General features: G+C 40.4%; 1 protein-coding gene across 1 annotated transcript in view; it reads right to left on the bottom strand.

Moving 5' to 3' along the window:
- Positions 1–21,747, bottom strand: part of ADAMTS12 (ADAM metallopeptidase with thrombospondin type 1 motif 12) — a 147,541-nt gene that overhangs the window by 15,956 nt on the left and 109,838 nt on the right. Inside the window, exons 15-19 of the mRNA XM_030969291.1 lie at positions 21,181–21,425; positions 19,717–19,858; positions 12,204–12,330; positions 4,497–4,707; positions 1,280–2,428 (exon numbers count right to left, since the gene is read on the bottom strand). Of these exons, the coding sequence (XP_030825151.1) occupies positions 1,280–2,428; positions 4,497–4,707; positions 12,204–12,330; positions 19,717–19,858; positions 21,181–21,425 (1,874 nt within the window). The remainder of the gene's footprint in view (positions 1–1,279; positions 2,429–4,496; positions 4,708–12,203; positions 12,331–19,716; positions 19,859–21,180; positions 21,426–21,747) is intronic.

Below are 21,747 nucleotides of genomic sequence, written 5' to 3'. Positions count from 1 at the left end.
TACATCAATGTAAGACGGTTACAAAACAAGACAAATCTCATTTCTGCATTCACAAAGAGGGTAATACATAAAATGTTAATAATTTGTTGATTTTATATGCCAAGTGTCCACTGGGACCACAATGAACATCACTGATATAAAATATGTCATGAAACTGAAGCAAGATCAAACAACAGAAACAAAGGCCTCAGATATTTAAAAAACACAAGGAAAATCTCGAAAGAATTTAGATGTCAGACCCCGAAAGAGTTATTAAGAAGACAATTTTCCTCCATAGTCTGCATGTAAAAGAAGAGAATCCTCTTTCAGTATGGAAGATGTTTGCTATCCGTAAGGAAAATATTTTAAGGTGGATGATGAATGAGTAGGACAGTAGCATCTCTGCATGACAGGCTTTTGCTCAGGCTGTGGGAGCTTGGGGCCACAACCATTTCCTTGATCTTCTCTTGTAGGGTCTTCCACTCAAGCAGATCTAAAAGCAGGTCTTCGCTTATAGGGATATGGGCAGAAGGGAATGCTTCACCTGTCCCACTAGAACAAGGGAAGCTAAGGCCATTCTCACCTGGCCACAGGAAGGCACAAGGTGAAAGCTCCAAATGCCATCAGGAGTACATATCCTGAACAAGGGCTGATGCGCTGAAGACAGAGCAGGGGTCTTACCCACTGTCTGCATCCAACACCTGCATCTCAGGGGTCTAGATATGTCTCCACTGACATGAGATACATTTAGTAACCTCATGCTGTCCTTTCTGGCCCTGAATTTCTGCATTTCTATGATTGTGAATCATTCCCAGCAGACCCAAGAGCAAACAGGTACACAGAAACAGACCTTGGACAGCATTCTCCATCAGCACTGAGACACAGAGACAGATCACCACTAGAGGTTTCCAGATCTGACCTCTCTAGTTTGGTAAAAAAGGCCATCAAAATATGAGATGATTAGTTCAGACACCAACATCTCTCACTTTAGGTATCATGACTTCAAGAATATAAAATCCTTTAGCATATGAGGAACTCTGCTGACAAAAAAATAAAACTTTACAGTGGGAAGGGTATTAAATAAAAGTTAGTAAATTATGGCCAGGCCTGTGATGACTATATTCACTCTCTGTAAGCAACCTAATCTTAGATATCCCAAGTTACCACCTTTTTTTGTGGCATTTTATATACATGATACTGATTTCAGAAAATTATGACAAACTAAGAAACTCCATTTCCTCAGCAATGTTTCAGACAGCTGTTCACACTCTCCACTTCTAATGAGCAAAAAATAACTTACCTCACTCCAGTTGCCTACTATCCAGTAGGCATCACTGGGCAAACTGTTGGATGTTATTATATGGCTGTTGTCTGTGACATTCATTAAAACACCCTCAGATGTCGCACTTTGGTTGTTCAGAGCATGCTTGGGAGCTGAGGATTGTGTGCTATTAGTTACGGTGTCAGGCAGCTTTATTTCTTCTCTGCTGTCAGTCTGGTCTCTGGGTGCATGACCAAGCTCTGTGGGCATTTCCGTAACCAGTGCTTGCGGGGTTGTTAGCTCCACAACAGGAACATCAACTTGGAGACTGACATAGTTTGCTGCTGTTGGAAATGGCAGCCCTTGTGCAGCTCTGCTAACAGGATTGAGCACAGAAAGGTCTTGGTGAGGAGATGCTGGTGGGGTCTGAGAAGACACACTCTCATTCTGAGTGACAGGAAAGGCAGTGTCCAAGGTTGTGCTTCTGGTTCTGATTTCAGGGTTGAGTTCTGTGCTGTAAAAGAGATCAACTGCTTTCTTGCTGACTCCAAGTGGCCCATCAGTGCTGTCAGATTCCTCAGTTAAGTAATCATAGCTGGAAGTTATTTCTGGATTACTGGTAAAAGAGGAAACAGGAGTGTTCTCACTTCTTTGCATCTCACTCTCTGCAGTAGAAATTGGCTCACTTTTAGAGGTGTTTTCAGCATGCCTTATAATTTCAGTACTTAAGCTGTTATGAAAAGGCCATGAAGTACTATTTTGATATGAGCTATTTTCAGTAGAAACAACTGGGTAATTGTAAACATCACCTGATTCAGCAAAATTATTTTGTAATGTCCTGTTGGGTGTTCCCTCTTTTCCTGAGACATTGACCAAACCAGAGGACGTAGGCAAAAAGGGAGTTACACTTTCATGCTTGGGTATTTTTGTTGTTGTATGGAACTTGGGGTTTGGTCTGGGTATTCTGCGAGGAAGACTCCGTTCAGGATCAGCAGTTGTTTTTCTGATTATAATCTTGCCTCTTCTGGGTGCCTGTGGGGGAATCAGAAATCTTCCAGCAGAAGGGCATTGCTGAAGACCACATAGGGCCTTAGAGTTTGGTCTCTTGGAACTATCACATGGCTCATCATTATTTTTGGCACAAGTGACATTACGAGTCCTTATTCCACCACCACAAGTGACTGTGCACTGCAAATGAAACAGAATTAATGTATCTCCCCTGCACAGAAGTATCAGATGGCATTTGTTTATAATAAAGAAGCATCATGACAAATAATAAATTACAAAGCTTTTCCTGAAGAAGAAGCCTTTCATTCTAGTGATGTTCTGCTACCGTGGAGCTCTTTCCAAATTTTTCAACAGTAAATGTCACCTTGGGTAAACAGAAGTGAGAAAAAACTACATGATAAAGACAAAATATTAAATTAATATGATGGAATTTGATTTCTTCATTGACTCACAAAGTCATTTAGTCAATACCTTTTCCACCAGATTTATAAAAATAGAGATTAAAAACCTGGAACTGAGCGCACACCTGACTGGCTCAGTGCTGCTCACAGTGCCACAAACCTGCTGTGGTGATCCATGCAGCTCACAGACCCTTGCTGACTTTATGAAATGGATTTTTTATTCAGTCTTAGTACAACCATGAACTACTGCCAGAGCTACTAGCTTGTCTGTCCTCAATTAGAGACTACAGAAGGTAATTAGCCAACCTGGCTTCTATTTAAATGAGAGCACTGCTGTGTATAAAGAGTGCTGGGCGCTAAGGAGATGCAGCTAAGGAATGATGTTCTTCTTTTCTGTGATGTTTTTCATCCTCAGGCCCACAGGCACAGCCATGCTTTCAGCAGCTGTGCCTCAACTAAGGATTTTATAAAATCACACTTCGCTGGCTGGAGATGCTAAGGCTGGATGACTGGTTGAGTAGGAGTGGAGATGTAACAAAAAAAACCTACTGAAAGAACTCTTCCTAAGAAGCAAAGAAGCCTGACCAGGTGCTCAACATGAAGTGATGAACTCTCCTTTGCCCAGGACTTTATTGTCCCTGACACATTTAACTCATTTTAGAGCTAGTCTGGGTCACAGGGCAGTAGAAACACCAGTAACTTTGTGTTGCTGGAGCACTCTGTTGTTCACAGCTGTAAAATAACATCAGCTCTGCAACAACAGGAGCAGGAAAGCAACCAGTGTAGCCTCACGGTAGACAGGTTCTTCAGTTCATGTCATTTGTGTAGGTGAAATACCTGTCCTACACTCTCTCTCCAGTTTCTGCAGATGTAAAAATGCATTTTTATCAGTAAGTTGTAAATATAATCCAACCGCATGTGAGCACAAGCAGTATGCCATTCCTATATAATTGTACTGCTAGTCATGTAAGCTCAAGCTATTTTTTCACAGGTATTAAAACCATGGGGGTTACTTAATTACCAAAAAAATCAATATTCTGTGATGATGGTTTGTGAGCAGCACAAACCAATCCAATACAGTCACAAGATTTTTTTAGTTCAGTATGTGACTCTGTTCTCAAAACAGTGAGTCTAATGAAAAAAAAGACTGAGGAGGAAGATGAGAGTGGAGTTTTCAAAAAAGAAGGGAAGACAGTACTTACAGCTGGAAGGGACCCTCAACAGTCAACCCTCAGTCCTGACTCCAACTGCCTGAGCACTTCATGACTCACCAAAAGCAAAGCATGCTGCTAAGGGCACTGTCCAAATGCTCTCTTAAGCACTGACAGGCTGGGAACATTGAACACCTCCCTAGGCAGTCTGTTCCAGGGCTTGACCACCCTCCCAGAAGAGAAATGCTTCCCAATGTCCAACCTGAACGTCTCCTGGTGCAGCTTTGACCAATTCCCATATGTTTCCAAAGCTATGGGGAAAAAAGGCAGAATCTTGGATGCAAGAGATATGAATGTAAAGAATTTAAAAATGCTTTGCTGACCTACAGAGATGACAGTAGTCATCCCCCTAGTCTGGCCCACAGCAGCCACTGCTCTCACACAGACTCTTTAGCACTAAGCACATCATGTTCTACAGCCCCAAAAGCTCAGCAAGTTAACATGCAACACTTCCCAAAGTCTTTAGGAATCAGGAGTGGGGTTTTTTTGCACAAAGGATTTGTGAACACATTAAACTATAGAAAAGTATTTTAGAAAAAAATTTAAAAGGCAAAACAGCAGGCTGTTGGTCCTTTCTGCTGACTATAATAAGTCATTTTGAGAAAAAGTTCAGCATTTCACCAAACATGAATTTACCTCAGTCCAGTTGCTCACTGTCCAGTCAGATGGGCACAAGATATCTCTGTTGCATGACAGATGGGTCTTTGGCTTAAGCAGGTGCTGGCACTCTGTGACATCCAGTGCTTGCTCATCAGATCCCACTGTCTGGATGCAAAGTACAGTTCTCTTCTTCTGGCCTGTTGGGCCACACGTGGTCGAACACTTCTGCCACTCCCCTGCCCACCACCTGAAAACCAGCAGGGTGAGAAACATCAGAAAACAGCCCACCACAAACACATCAAGGAAAAGGTCAGAGACTGCAAGAAAAAGAGCCAGTAATTTAAAGTCTGGGCTCAGATATAAGCTCTTCACATAAGGTTCAGATCACTCAAACTCTCCCATCCACCCTGTGCTCTAGTACCAGCCAATCGGTGAAAGAGAGAAGACAGAAGTAGGCAGGATTTCCAGACAAAAGTAGGCAATAAGCATTATGCTTCAATAAAGTGTAAAAATCTACTGAGTAGGAAGTCCTTCAAATCCAAACCTCAGGAACTGCCAGCAAATCTATTTAGTCTGTGTTTGTCTGTTCATTGCTATGTCAGTACAGAAGAGTTAACAAATAAGAATCACTGGGGAGTCTGTAATGACAGCACAGAGGTGGAAATTGTCCCTTTACCCATATCTAAGCAGCCAGTACTGCACAAATACTCAAACTGGCTCTCCATGAGGGTTACCTCCCTCCACAATTCCTCTTCCAATTAGGGGAAGCAGTGAGGCACAAGCTCCAAAACCAGGTTAGTCAGAGCTGTGGTGCATGGGATCAATGCTCTGCAGCACTGTCCCTCTGGGCATGGTGTCCAGGCCTGCATTAGGCTTTTAGACTTCAACTTTTCTGTACTTCATTCCTTAACAAAGTAGAAATTAGCCTCTTATGTGTCTCTGTCATGATTAAAGTCAGTCTTTCATACTATGGCATGCAATTTTCCACCAAACTGAGGCTAACTTTCCTCTATAACAGTATTTTGCAGTGCAAAACACCTTATCTACAAGAACTGTTCCCTTCACATTTGGTTCACCTTAGCATTTCTCCATCACCATCCAACTATTTTTTCTCATGCTGACCCAGAGCAGATTGTGAACCTGCATATCTGCCTTCTGTGATAAGAAAGGGGAGCAAAAATTTCTGGGTTTCTACAGTTTGAGAAGCACTGGCATCAACGGTGACATTTACCTGAAGATTTATCTTTATAGTTGAAAAAAAGAAGGAAAAAACATCAAACCAAGAAAAGTTTTTTTTCTTTCAGTTAAGCATGCCCAAAGCAAGACTACAACCTCAAGCTGCTGCTTGAAAAATCTGGCCCAGCTCTACACTCTAAGCCACAAAAGCTCCTAAACAATATTGCTTGTTCCAGAGTTTTCAAGGAGGTCAAACAAAGCCTTACAGTGAAAACAAAGTAGGAATATTTTTTAAAAACCTTTCTATTAAAAAAGGCAGAAAAAATTTGCTTTTGGTTCACAACCAACAGTATTCTATTGGTTTTGGTTTTGTTTTTGTTTTTTTTTAAGGTCCATGAACTTAAGAGACAAAATAATCCTATTCTCATAAATATATCAAAGTTCAGCATTCAGATTTATAACATTTTTTATGCTTTGTCTCTGCTGACAATCCCTCTTCCCTCCCTACTGTAGTTTCCATGTTCCTTGATTCATTTTCACTTCACTGCAAATGAGCTGCCACTGATGTGGAAGGCACTGGTATTCCTTCCTAATAACTAAAGAAAAAACAACCCAAACAACAAAGACTCACAGCCATCAAGCTACGATACAGCTTATTTGTGCAGCCATCTGGTCCTCTCTGTGGTACCTACAGCTATCTTCTTCCTGTTTAGTAATCTATACATACAGCATTTCCTTTCAAGTTATCCCAAGGCCCTTCCTGGCACTGACTGCTTTGCTCCAGAATGCAGTCCACTGCCACCACAACCCAGTGGTGAAGTCTCTGGACCAGACTAAACTAAAAAATACCCCAAAATATCTTTCCAAATAAACGAATCTTTCCAAATTGAACTAAAAAATATCCCAAATTATCTACCCAAAATATCTTTCTCCTCCTCTTGCCTTCCGTCAGATTGTTTCTTGCTATTCCAGGTCTGCAAACAACAAAGGAACTCTAAAAAGTAAATAAAAAGCAAGTACACCTCAGCTGAACACAGCAATAAAAAAAAAAGGAGTAAATTATCACCATCTGAATCAAGCCATTTCAGGGTTGTTATCATCTCTTGCATCTTCTTTACAATTTTATCTCTTCTATAATCTTGTAAATTGCTGACATTTCCGCACAAATGTAGCATAAATATGTGAATTGCTCTATTAATTTTAATGGGACCAGATTACATATTTCGAGGTACAGATATGCTAAACTGACACCTCTTCCCCCTCAGCATTTTCAAATGGCTCTGACTGAGGGTTAACAATTGGTACGTTGAAATACCAATCTCCAAGCAATAAATTATCAGAGCTTACCACAGAACCTACCTTGAGCAGCAGTAACAGTGTGTGATCAACTGTTGCACACAAAATACTTTTGAAAGCTGTGGAAGGAGTCAAAAAAGTCAGGTACTTCACAGTTAGAAAATCCCAGAATTCAGATTTTATTCTATTCCATCTTCATGATCAAAATAAAACTACAGTCAGCCAGATAATTTTTTCTGTAGTCTTCCTCACTCAGTGCAAGTAACTTCAAAAAAACTTGCTCTAACTGGAAGTTTACTCTTAACACTAGCTGGAATTTTTGATGTTGTGTTTTCTTATTTTCATCCTTTCATATCCTTTTTCATGCATATGCCTAATTATCCAAAAGTCAGAAACCTAACATGGAATCACCTGTGCTCCTGTCTCTTCGTGGTTTCTGCTTCAGGATCTGGACTGCGGCATCTCAGCCAAAGGGGAACAAAGTCAAAGCAAGGATGGCAAAACAGCCAACATCCTTTTTACTGTTCTGGTACAGGATGCCCCAGAGCAGGCTCTGCACCACAGAGAAGAGAGTAACACCTGAGTGACTGCTTTGCCAAGCTCTGCTTATCTTGGAGCTTTTGCTGTCTCCTCACAGTGCAGAGGCATAACCAAAATTTGACCTGACTGCCAAACACACGTCCAAAATTAACACAGCAATCCAAGCTCTAAATATGCAGCTTATGAGAGGAAATGGCCAGGATGTTGGATCTCCCAGCCAAGCTAGAGACCGTGATGAGAGACTGGGACAAGCTGGTGGACACTAAAACCTCATGGCAGCCAGCACCCAATACTTGTTCCTACTTCTGGTTTCTGATTCTACCTCTGGCATTTACTGGTACAGCAACTGAGTGGTTCTTAAGTATTAATTCATCAACAGATCCCTGAAAAGTGAAATGACTGTCTTATCTCTATAGGCAGGCATGGCACGGAAAGATTGTGGTAGCAAACAAACAAACAAGCAAAATGCACGATTTAGGTAATTAATTTGCATGAGCACTGTTTTTCCTCAGACCGTCAGAACAGAGAGCAGCCTGTCTGGTGAAAACATAACTTCAGGTAGTTTTGAGCTGCAGGTGTGAGTGTTCAGCTCTTCTGCAACCAAGCCTGGGACAGAGATAGGATGAAAATCTCATTCTTTCAGGTGGCATTCAGCTGCCTAAAATGAGAACTTATCTTTTCCTCACAAACTGGGTTTCTAAGGCTTGTAACAAATTAGGCAGAGCCCAAAAGCCTATGACATAGCCCTCAGCTATACATAGAAGATGTGTGGTGAATGATGTGTGAATCCTGTTGAAAAAGCAATAGCATGGAATTTTGGGGCTATGGGGCCAAAAGTTCCCTCCTTCCCATCATGGCATGTCACACCTAAAGAGAGACTTTTGGCTTTCTTTATGTATTTGTCCAGCATCAGGCACAGCAAATACCAACTGTGCATGGATTCTCACTCTGTGCTTTGGAATAGAAACCAGATTTCTCATTCTTATTATGCTTTTGAAGTGTACTAAGCAGTCTGGAAGCAGGACAATGCAATAACAACAGATAAAAACTAGCAGATTCCAAGTATTTTTAAAATAATCTATTTATGGTTATGCTGTTCAAGTGGGTAGTCAAGTTAAAAAGGCTCCAATTTTCTTTACAGGGGAAAGTAAAACTTTATTCACAATGCTATAAGTAGTTAAAATCTCACTATTTTTCAAGTAGTATCCATTGATTTTAACATTAACACCTATGGGACTAAATACCTGCCTACCAAAGAAACATTCAACTGGAAACCATACTCCATAGCATGACCTGGATAAAAGCAAGCACATGTGCTGCAGTCTCAATGCACTCACCTAAGCAATATCACTGAAGCAGTACGAGTGGCTGCATGACATTTTAACTCTCAGCTGTCCAGCCACCTTTATTTTGTTCTGAATCAAAACATGGCATACATGTATTGTGATATTTTAAATATTTTTTTCATTTTCCTCTGAATTATTTTAGGACAAAGTGTAATAATAAGTTTAATAATAAGCATAAAATAAATAAAGAGAAAATCATCTGACAAACAAGAATGTTAAGGCTTAGACTTCTCAGAAGTAATTTAAATTTGTGATTTTAAATCTGTAATTTAAACAGTTGTAAACTGTTTAAATTACAGATTTAAAATCACAAATTTCCTGAAAAGGATTAATGAGGTAAGAACTGGTTTGTGAAAGCCACAATAATTTTATTTTTTGTCTGTAGCTTCTGTTTGATAAATTATCTATGTCTTATTTAGTAGTCTAGTAGCACGTTTTTCATCAGTGTGATTTAGTAGGGAACAGCCATCATTTTTTTGATAGAACCTACTACAAAGCACCTGGTTCACTGCAGAGAAGTGCAAGGCCATCCAACGATGTCAATTCTCTGGCTGCAGCACTAAATAAAGGTCTTCTGCAGGGCTGTGTTTAACAGCACTGTCCTCACCTCTGGCACAGAATTTAGGAACACTTTGTCCTCAGCAGCTCCACTAAACTCTCAGTTATCCCACATAATGCCATGTGGGACAGTCACACCTGCCTCCAGCATTCAGGAGAACATTGTATATAATAGAGGAAGTTGTATATAAGAGAAGTTTTTCAAGGCTGCAGAAGGAGGCTGGATGAGTGAGGTTCATTGGAGGTTACTGATTAGACAAACCATAAAAAGCTCTGGAAATGCCTTGAATTAAAACCAGTTGGAAGCTGGAAGAGCATCACAAAGAAATCTGATTTATGTTTGACTTACTCCTCCTTAGGCATGTCGGCTGTGCTGAGAGCCAGCACAGGGACTCAGTCCCTTGGTCAAGTTCCTACAGTCACTTTTGTGATACTAAGAGAAAAATGAATATGCAACATGACTCCAGAATTTTAAATACATATGGTTTTCCTGCACTGCATTTTGCTGTGATTTTGCTGTCCACAGAAGGATGACTTGTGGTTTCGCCTGCAGCACAGAATGAGCTCAAGAAGCGTCACAGGCTGCCCAGCACACAAGAGCTTTCCTGCCTGGTCTGCAGAAGAGTTTGGTTTATGTATGACTGTGTAGTCTGCTCAACAAGGGATAGATTCCCCTCTCTCACTTTCAAGAGCAGGTCTGAATAATGTTGTCACTTAGAACAAATGGCATAAGTTGAGTGAACTGGGAATTTTTTAATTGATAGTACAGTTTATGTGTGCCATGAAAAAAATCTCAGTGTGTAAGGGTAGGCCCAGCTCTTAACTAGCCAAATAATAAAAAGTTTGGTCTACTTTCAAATGATTTCCCAGCAATCTACAAGGAATTATGAAATGAAGCTGGTACACCATGCTGCAAGCACAAAGGCGTAAATCCCACAGAAGCATCACATGCTGCTACGAAGATACTTGAAAACAACTAATAAAACTAACAAATACACTGAACTTTTAACATCAGAGTTTCATGAAATTCACTGGTGGCAAATGCAACACCATGAACCCTAACAATTTACTGCTTCGATTTGATCCTGATTGAACTAGAATTTCTAGGGAAAGGCGGGTGTGTCTTTGTAAACAGCATGATAAACAACTTTCAAAGACAACGGAAGACAAAACCAAAGTATCTAAAGCCCGAAACAAAACCAGTATTGATCTCTTTTCAGCAAATCTGTGCCTGTGGTACAAGCCCACAGTTCTGCAGGCACCTGGAATGTTTAGTCTTCCTTTCCTACTAAATACTAAAATGGTAGCACAGAAAAATGGTAGCACAGAAAAACCAGAGATGAATATAAATTAAGACAATGTTATGAGAAATGAAAGAATTATTCCCATGTGATCATGGAATTAAGAGAACCGCACTTCACTCAAAGTTATAAATAAGAAGGAAAATAAAAAGTGCCAAGTATCACAGAATCACAGAATTTCTAGGTTGGAAGAGACCTTTAAGATCATCGAGTCCAACCCAACTTCTAACACCTCAACTAGATCATGGCACCAAGTGCCAGATCCAGTCTTTTTTTAAACACATCGAGGGATGGTGACTCCACCACCTCCCTGGGAAGATGATTCCAGTATTTGACCACTCTTTCTGTGAAAAACCTCCTCCTTAATTCTAGCCTGTATCTCCCTTGGTGCAGCTTGGGACTGTGTCCTCTTGTACTGTGTTACAAAGAAAGTATAAAAATTTGTTTTAGAAGTAGGCATTTTCACTCATCACCTCTCATAAAAAGGACAAAGGTGTATTTAAAAATACTGAGAAACAACATCTAAAGGCTATGCTAGCTGTTTTTGGAACACACATTAATTATTCTTAGCTCACTTGAGCTAAGGCAAGAATACAGTTTTAAAATAAAAACCTATATGGTCTTCAGGCACATTTGTACCCAAACTGAATACTATCTACATACATGAGAGACCAATCTCCGCCATTTCCAGCACAGACTGCTCAGTAACTTGACTTACAAACCTCTCAGGGTGGCTCACTTCTGATTTATTTATTATACAATTTCTGGCACCTTGCTCTGCAAGGCGTGGCAGCCCTCACCACGGCACCATGGAAGGCTGCGGATGCCATGCTGTCAGAACTCAGTACATCCCTCCGGGTGTCCAGAGTTGCTGAGGACCCCACCAGGGAGGCTCGGAGACCCTGGCATGCTGCCCAGAACACCTGGGGATTTGATTTTGACCCTTGGAGCAAGTTGCCAACTTTGTATGAGGACATGAAAGTCACGGAGGTTTGAATAGTGTAATAACAAAATGATCACAGGGTGAAAATGTAGATTTTAGGATTTTTGGTATGGGGGTTATGGGGACAAGATGGAGGAACTTGGGCGTGTCTAGCCTTTCTTCTTGGTCTCCATTTTCTGCAGTGATGTTGGCACTTTGGGATTGGTTTAGAGTAGAAGTGCACTGTCTAACATAGGTGATAGGTATTGGGAATTAAGTGTAAATATGATATACGTAGTTTGCAGTATAAAAGGACAACACCACCCCGAGGGCGGTCAGAGTGCCTGTGGCTGCCTTGCTGAGCAGACCTTGGCTGGGCAGAAAGAAAATTTTATAGATAAGAATTAATAAACAACCTCAAGACCAAAAAGTGAGGAGTCCAGACTCGTTCTTCAGTTGCGCAGGCCAAAGCAGAGACATCTTACACATCTCGGGGCAGCAAATATCAACCAAAAACCCGAGACCATGCCAGCCTGGCATCAGGAACAGCTCCCTTTGAGTAAGGATGCTGTTCCCCACCCCCAGAGCTCCCAGAAGCTGTTACCTGGGTGGGCAGTCCTGCTCGTGGCACTTCTTGTGCCGCCCCTTGGGCTGCGTGGCTGGGTCACAGAAGGAGTTTTTGACGGTTCCGCTTGCCCTCCGCATGCAGTGCGCGATCTGCCGCCGCAGCCCTGCCAGAGACACACACAGAGAGAGAGAAAGGAGCAGTCATGCCTGGGCTGGATTCACTGCAGGAAGCCCCAGCTATGTGCATCCTTCAGCCAAGCTGGAAAGGTTAAGCGGAGCTCTCTTGGATTGGATCAGAGGTCAAGTGACAGATTACAAAGCACTTTCCTTAATGGCTTTGCTAGCCTCAGAAAGGGCTCCTGCAGGCCCTTGAGCGGGTTTAAATGGCTATGAAGGGTTCTCCAGTTACCCACAGACAAGAGGAAACACAGCAGCATCAGGCTATTCACAGCAAGCTTGGGTTTGCTGACCTTTTCTGTGTTCATTGGGAAGGCTGTTTAAGCAGAACACAAACCAGAGCCACAGAATAATCCTGTGACTCTTAACATGAATTCAAATTTTAAAAAGATTTGGTGCACATTTTGACTTTTTTTGCACATTTTGAAATCAATGATGAAAAATGTCTTCTAAGTAAATAACACACAACATTTAGCACAAGACGCAAGGCACAGTGATGAAGAGACACACAAAAACAATTCACACAAACCATTTCAGTTGTTTCCCAACATTTCCATTTATACAAAACCCCACTCATTTAACAGAAAGAAACATGAACCAAAATACTACACTAACCTCGTGTGAATCTAAAGAAATCCAGTTTCCAGAAGCCTGCCTCCCACATAGTTCTGCAATAATTTGAGGCAGATCTCTTGCTGCAACCCAATATAGACAAAAGTATTGCAATATTACAGTTTGAAAGACTGCAGTGAGACTGATATAGAGGCATTAAAATAGTCCACACAAATCTTAAGGACTAAAAAGACTGAAAAATCATTTATTAACTCCCATTAACTGTGCTATTCATTTTCATAGCAATTAATACACACTAGTAGATCACTACATCTCTAGAACTTTTCCCCCTGGGATGCAGAGGGCCTAACAAGCACTGTTATCATGGCATCAAGGATAAGTGTTGGGCTATTTAGCAGTATGTTTAGGAAACAAGCATTTCCTTTCCACAGGCCTCCTAATAACTGGTGTGGGAAACTCCACACTAATAACTAGTGTGGGAAACTACATGGAAGAAGAAGAAAGCAACAGCAATCCATAGAAAATAATTGAGAAATAGTAATATATTCCTCTATATACTCATAGGATCATAAAAATGTTAAGGTTGGAAAAGCCCTGTAGGATCAACAAATCCAATCATTAATCCTGCACTGGCTGAAAAATACAAAAGAGAGTTTTGCATGCCCATTTGGGTCATTTCACAGAAACCAATGGAAACATACATCCCTATTTTTTAACACCTGAGAACATGTGTTATGTATGTGAGGAAACGCTTTCACTTTTTGATTACTTTCAGGCTTCTGACTCAGACATATAAAACAATTACTGACTACAGCACAAGATTTGATGACTGACTCTGCTCCAGTCAGATATGAAGGCTGATCTTCTAGAACAGTGATTAGTATCACCTGTAAGGGAAGATTAAGGGACTGAAGCATTCAAGGGTCCATGGGTCCGTGGTGCAGCTGCAAGACTGCAGTAAGCCTGGACATGGTGATCTCTTATTCATAGGTGACTTCAAACAGGAGAAAGCCTTTTGTCTCAGCACAGACGTCCCAGGGAGCAGTGCTCTCTATTATGCCCTGGTATAAATATGACTAGAAAACTCTGCAACCTCTCTGCTAGCTGTAAACAAATCAGTTGGCAGAAATGTTTCTGTTACTTTCAAAACCATGATATGTTGCTGTTCCAAACACAAACAACAAGAAATCTTTTGCTTTGTTAAATTTTTAGTGTCATTTCATCTGCTGCAATTCATTTTAAAGCCCCTATAAACCTTTGCAAAAGTTTTGCTTTGATGCTGTACATTCTCACAAAAGGACCAGCTGACATCAATGAACTAGTTTATTCTAACAAACAACCTCTTTATGAAAGTTATGTGAACTCCCACCGTAGTTTCAAAATCTCTGGCAGTTCAGCTCCAAAGCTGGAAAGAATCCTATATGTGTTGCATACAGCAACACACACACACAGATGTAGGTTTACATGCTATGACATAATGAAATGGTTTTATCAGTTTGAGCAAGTTGAAGTAGAAAACACTGCAGAAGAAGACAACTAGTCACTACTGACCCTGCCCCAGCAAGTATTTACAACTATACAATTAAGAAGGTGATATCCTATCTAAGCCACAGATTAAAAATTCTAAATATACTGAAACCTCAGTAAAATTTGAAACCAAAACATTTTTTTCTAAAGGGCTTTGAGAGGTAGCTGTTTTCCTCCCTTCACCACTTTTATTTCTTTCTGAACTCAATGCTGATTAGTTCACCTGATGTGTACTATCTCAGCTCAGTGAAAAAAACCTTACAAGTATTTCTGGGAAAGATAGGAGAAAACAAGAAAGATAATAATCAGATCAGAGAATAATCTTCGTTTCACTAAATCTGCTCAGAGATTCCTTCTTTTTCACTGTGACACTGCAGCCCTAATGCAGGACTCTAGATGTGAGGCTGACCCACAGATGCCTTGATTTCTCACTTGGTTTGCAAAGAAAGGTACCAGTTCAAAGTCATCTGGGTGTGAAAGGCTTTTGAAAGAGAGATTAGAAATCTTTTTGCCATAGAGCCCTCAGTTTGGGCTATAAACAACAAAAATGAAGGATCATAAGCAAGTATATAAAAAGTGTATGAGAAACATGCAAATTTGACTTTAGAGCTCATTTGAACATATAATTGTCTGAGCTGTGCACTTAATCTGCAAGACGTTCACTTTGTATTTGAATGAGCAAATTATATTTTGTGCATGCACAAGTTATGCACAGAATACAAGTGCCAATCTTTACATTTGCAGTGCTACAAAACTCAGACACACAACAGTCAACGCAAACAGTGACCTTTGTGTTCTAAAACCAACACTGCAAGCTTAGGAACACTTGGAAATAATTTTGCAGAGCGACCTTTATAAAAGTTGTAAAGGATTTAGAGGGCACGTAACAGTTAACCCCAAAAAGAATCTTAAGAGTTAAGTCCTTTAGCAGAGCTCTGAAAATCTGCCAAGTACCAATACTATCTGAGGAGAAACAAAGTTTTGATATTGGCTAATATTCTCCCTCAGTTGCAGCTGTGCTGTGCTATGCTTTTGTTACATTTAATGCCACTCAAAGCTGGTTCTAAGAAACAAGACCAAAGCCTTTAGACAAGGAGGAAGTATTTACACTTGCAATTCCAATACAACCCATTCTGCGATTATTTAAAGAAGGAATAATAGGCAGTTGGTCTAGAAAAGAACCTCAGTGACACATTTAAATTAATCTGTATGTAAAAAAGCTTACAGGCTCTACCTGCTGTCTTGAGAGCAGGCTCTGGTGGGACAGCTCTTGTCCAGAGGGCGCAGCAATTTGCAGGACACCAGTGTGCACACATTCTGACTGCAAAGCAATTCCTTTCAGCATAAAGCAATGGCAGGAAGAGATTCAACCTGTCCTTCAACTGAGGACAGAGAAAGGGTTATAACTATTACTACAAATTATCCCCTTTGGCGCTTGTTTGCCATGAATTGGATTGCAATGTAACTTCTTATCTATTTTCTACATTGCAAATTAATATCTGGTATTGCAGCGTGTTCTCCTTTTCCCTGCATAAAGCATTAGGTATACTTGCCACAGAAAACACTGATTTTTCAGAGTATGTTTTCCTGTTCAGTGGTGTTACAGCAGACTGGCCAGAGCCACCTTTGACACTACAATAGGTGGGCACACACGAAGGAAATGAAAGAAGCCATAAGAACATTTGAATATTCTGTTTTTCCACTGCAGTGGAGCTGGACAAGGATACGCATCAGGGCATGGTCCAACCTTGGCCAAGAATCTGGGGGAAAATATGCCCAGGGAGCTGCCCTGGGTTCATTCTGGGAAGAGACAGCTTCAACCTATAAAGTTTTATTCATCACTGGGACTTTTTCCAGGTACATTTCCCATGAATAAGGGGTTGCACCATAGGGCTAAAATCACTTTTTTTTTTCTCTTAGGACTGATGAAGATTTCCTGCATCAGTCCATTTCTCTGTCTGCAGCGCAATTTCTTATTCCCTAATGCAAATTTTCTTTCTTGGCTCCAGAAAGCTTTTGTTTGTATTGTCCTGATTTCTGTGTCTATCAAAGGCTGAAGTACCCTTGAATTTATTGCTGTGTTTTTGGCCAGTGGTGATGAAAGGACCTCTGCTGGATCTTTGGCAGGTCCAGGTTTGCCAAGAGAGCAGAAGTCTAGGTAAGGATCAATTTGTCCCACTGGCTATGGCCGTCAAAGTTAGTTCAGCAGTTCATCTTTCTTGGTCCTCCTTTTTATCCTAAAAATATTGGTTTATTGTTTACAAAATGGTAATTGCAATAATCCTTATAAGCTATTTACTACTTACGTTAGGCTAAATAAATACAGCTTTTCTTATTTATCTCTCTGTAGGCTTATCTTCAATAAGACTTGTCCTGCAGCACACACATAGCAGAAGATGATCTTCTCTACTTCAGTGCACTTTGATCTTATAAACTCCTCAGAACACTTCAAATGCCAGGGATTTGGTACAAGTGTGTTACTGCCAACAGCAATAAGTTCTGAATCTAAACAGAGTGAACATTCCCATGAAATCAATCGCATTGTTCACAGCCAGAAGGAAGTTTTGTGGAAGTCAGAAGGAAGTTTTGTGGAAGTCAGTTGGACATCAGGGAGAATTTCTTCACTGGAAAGGTAGTCAAACCCTATTGGAACAGGGTGCCCAGGGAAGTGATGCAGTCACCATCCCTGGGAGTGTTCCAGAAACAACTGGATATGGCACTTGGGGCCATGGTTTGGTTGATGAGGTTGTGTTTGGTCAAGGCTCGGGACTCCCTGATCTTGCAGGTGTTTTCCAGCCTTAGTGGTCCTATGAACAGTGATGCTTGTCCACGTCCCCAAGGCCCAGAGCACAACCAAATACAATGTGCAACTGCAGAGAGCTGCAGGCAGATTGGCATATCAGATTTCCCCACTCCAAGTGATGCATTGGAGCTCTGTGCCAAGATTTCTCTGTTTTAATGAGCAGGGAGTGAGCGACAATACCCTAACTGCATCACTGCATCAGGAAACTACATCCTTCTTTAGACCTGTCCAGTTACTTCTCTAAACATCTGTATCTCAGAGGAAAGAGAACTACAGGTTTATTAATTTCTTTTCTTCTGTCCATGAAGGAATGCAGAGAACTGGTGAGGTGTCTGTGCCCTTCATGAACTGGGATGCACCTCTTGATTCCCCCTCCAACTGATGCCACCAAATCCGTAATCTTGTCTGAAACACGTGATTTCTACTTATACAAAGGCAGTAAGCTCAAAACACATTTACTAAGAGCAAAAATGCAGGTAACAGAGGAAGTCAATTAGTAGATAAGAACTGAAAAAACTTCACATGCCACAGTTATCTATCTAAATAACTCATATGGCAGAAATCAAAGCCACATCACGGTTAACTAGGTAGAAGAGAGTACACAGGGCTACAATTTACCTAGTGAGAAAGAGTTCTGGGAAAACTGCAGCTAATGTAAAAAGAACCTCAAAACAGCGTAACAAACAGTCTACTAACACATTGCCCTCCTCTCCCCTTTCTATCACAACAATTTTTACATTAAATATGACTCAGAACTACGCAGGTATCAGAAATAAAACTTAGAGAACACAGTTAAGCAAAACCACTTGTTTTGCGCACCTATTTAAAGAAAACGGTGGGTGTCTCTCCACCAGAAACCACATCAAGTTTTGTGCTAAGAGACTCTTCTCAAAAAAAGAAAAAACCAGAAAACAAATCACAGCATCTATCTAATCAAGCATCCATATATATGAATGAACACACATCTCCATAATATGTTGATTATATATATATATATATAAATACTTTTTAAATTATATGTGGATGTTATTGAGATGGGATATTTTACACTAGGCTTCTAGAAGTTCTTCTTTTAATCTTATAAATTTAGGTCATAAAATGCCTTTTGTCCAAACCACTGAAAATGCATTGTTTTAGTGTCTTCCCTGACAGAAGAGATTTACAAATGTTACTCCTGCAATCATCACTACTTTAGAATCACAACTGGGTGTGTTACAACACTTGTTTGTCCTTTTTCTTTTCCTCCACAAAGCAGCTACAAAAGCAGTAATTACCAGAAACCACTAACAATACTCTAGTATTAGGAAAGGTCTTTCTCATATTATAGGTCTGGTTGTAAGACAGATCTTCTACTCTTCTGTACAGTTTTCACACTGCACAGAACGGTCAAAGAACAATGTTATGGTTGTATCTCCAGAATTCTTTTACTGTCCTGTGAAAATCAAGAGCTAATTCAGACAGAAGGCTACAATTCCTTACCCCCAGTTCAGACTTCCTTTCATATACAACATTTTCATCATATTTTCAAAATTATTCCCACAATAGATGGATAAAAAAATTACTAATGTAAAGATTTGGTCTCTTCATCCTTATTGTTGGTTTACTACAAATACTAATATCTCATTGATGTTAGCTACTTCAGAGGAAGTTCTCCTGGTAGTATTTTGTGTGAGTTACCAGAAGCCACAACTTTCAGACCTGTTGTTAAATCCTACTTCACAATCACCATTCTGCTTGTCTGGTTTAATGTGCTGCACAGAACTACAGTATAACTGCAGTGGTACCCAAGCTATTGCCAAACTGGCAAAGACATGGAAGTTCTCAAGACTAATTGCAGTTAAGTAACTATTGAACAATGGACAAAAAAAGAGTTACTACTTGTCAAGGTAGGACAGAAATGAAGAATATTTTTTGTAGTTATTATATAGAAAACTTTTAATAGGGAAAAATAGTAGGTCATAAATTTGTACTGCTGGAAAGAAAGGCTATGGTGAACAGCACTGACAAAAAATTATGATGTAAAGAAAACTGTACCTTCTTATTTTGGTTCACAGAAGCTGAGAATTTCAGGGCAGGTGTTTTAGAAACATATTGACGTAGGCAATTTTAAAAATGTTTATTTAGAAGTCAAAATACATTATTCACAGAATCACAGAATGCCTGGGGTTGGAAGGGACCTCTGGAGACCATGCAGTCCCACCCCCCACTAAAGCAGGGTCTCCTGCAGCAAGCTGCACAGGATCACAACCAGGCAGATTTTTAATATCTCCAGAGGAGGAGACTCCACAGCCTCTCTGGGCAGCCTGTTCCAGGGCTCTGCCCCACCTAAAGTAAACAAGTATTCCTCACATTATTTTTGTAACCATGTGATCTGATTTCACACCAAATGCAGATGAAAGAACATTACCTTTTTGAGCACTACATCTGTAATGAAGGAAAACAGTAAGAGAAAAGGGAAGTGAGGAATTACCTCTTCCACAGGTAACACTGCAGGCTGTCCACTCTCCATATTGCCAAAAATACTCTGGCTCTCCAATCTCATTCTCATTACTCTCTTCTTTGCGTACAGTGTATTCATACTCAATTCCAGGGTTAGTTTCTTGAAAAAGCAGCTGGAGAGAGTGGTGTTTATTAGTGGTTTAATTAATAATCTACTGGTCAAGAGCTTTCAAAGTGTGAAACCAGAATAATTAAAGCTGCCCATAAAGTCTGCTACCAGTTCAGAGAAGCAGACTTGCAAAATTTCCACTTCTTTGTCGACAGTGGCATACATGAATTTTTCAAAGACACAGCTGTTTACCATGCATTTCTGCAAATACAGGTGGGAATAAATGGGTCACCATAATTGGTATTCTACTGACTATAAAAAAAGATAATAAGAAGTCCATCCAAAGCATCCCTATGCTGCTGATTAAGAGCTATTGCCTATCCCCATTATTAGTTATAATTTTACTACCTGCTGAAATAGCTGTTACAAAACAACCTTTGGGTCAGAAAATTACAGATGCTATTCAGACACTGCTTTAATATTATTTTTCATTGTTTCTGAATTAAGAAGAAAAATTTCCAGCTGAGAAGAGGTACTGAGAAACTTACCTGAGAGGGAGAAAGTAAACATCTTTAAGGGAAAAAAATACTTCAGCCACAAACTTTTACTCTTCTTCCCAATTGTACTAAAATTGAAGTCTGAGCACTCATTAGTTTTTTCTTCTCACCAGACATTCAAAGTGTGAAAGTGGTCTCCCCTCACACACCTAATACTTATTTTGATTGCATGGTGGACACACATGCAAGCAAGCCATGAGAGATACTTCCAAAGATCAACAGGCCAATTCTAAATTATTTTCTCAGAACTGACAGAAACTGGTTATGTATAAGTCAGAATCCATAAAGCAACACGAAAGAAACAAAGTCAGGCTCTGTGGATGTTAAATGGGTTGGTTTCACTTACCACATGCTAGTAACCCATCTATATACTGCTGTATGCTTTTCTGGCTCTGTGTAAGCTGTTACTGCCGTCAGCAGTCCCTAGCTCTCACTGTTCACAGCCTCACATCAGCTCCCTTTTTGTGACAACTTATTTTTCATCTGGATCTGGTTCACAGCCATGAGCTGGTCCAAGAAAGTTTGGGCAAAGGATTGACCAACTAGAGGCAACAAGATCCCTGTCCTAGTGGCAGCACAGGATTATATCAGCCTTTAACAAATATTGGAGTGCTATGCGGGATTTGAGTTCTTAGGCAGGATGAACAACCCTCAAAAGCAAAGTGCTTATTTCTCTCCAAAACAGTTCAACTGTTTTTTTTTTTTCAAGACAGCACATTAATAGTGCTTTATATACCAATATACATATTTTCCCAGCCCCACCTCCAGGGCCCCAGCACATTCTGCTGCCATGCAAGTTAGCAGATTCTGCTCCTGATTTCCTCTTTACCTGAATCCATATTGATTCATTGGTGGGTCCTGGAGCAGTCAGATTTTCTAGATCCCCTGTTCTGTCATACTGAAATATTGTGCCTGCCACTTTGTATTCACCATTCCACTGGATGATAAAGCCTCCATTCAAGTAGTATTTTTCTGGGTCTTTGCTTCGCATAGCAAGGAAATTTCCTGATTCTGTAACTTCCATGACTTTGATTCCCCTTGCACCTTTTGGAATTAGCCCAATATCAACATAACCTAAGAGACAAGAAGAATTAATGGAGGTGAACAACAGAAATGTCACTGCATTTTACTTATTTGTAAGATGATTAAAACAAGAGCTTTGCTTGAAAAAATACACAAATATGCTGTCACAGAGCTTGCAATTCAGTTTGTTAATAGTGTGACTTTCCAAGTCAGGGTTTCTAGCATCAGTTGGGGAATAGCGTTTAGGCAATGCCAGTGGCATTTAGAAGGGATGTGGAGGTGGAATGACTTTCAGAGCTGTGCCAGGGGAAATCTATTCCACACACGAGCATTAACATTTCCATAACCATGCCCAAGGGCTCTGGCATACTGT

Source organism: Camarhynchus parvulus, chromosome Z, assembly GCF_901933205.1.
Source record: "Camarhynchus parvulus chromosome Z, STF_HiC, whole genome shotgun sequence".
Lineage (NCBI taxonomy): Eukaryota > Metazoa > Chordata > Aves > Passeriformes > Thraupidae > Camarhynchus > Camarhynchus parvulus.
The sequence above is the reverse complement of the archived record's forward strand: the minus strand, read 5'-3'. Positions and strand labels throughout refer to the sequence as shown.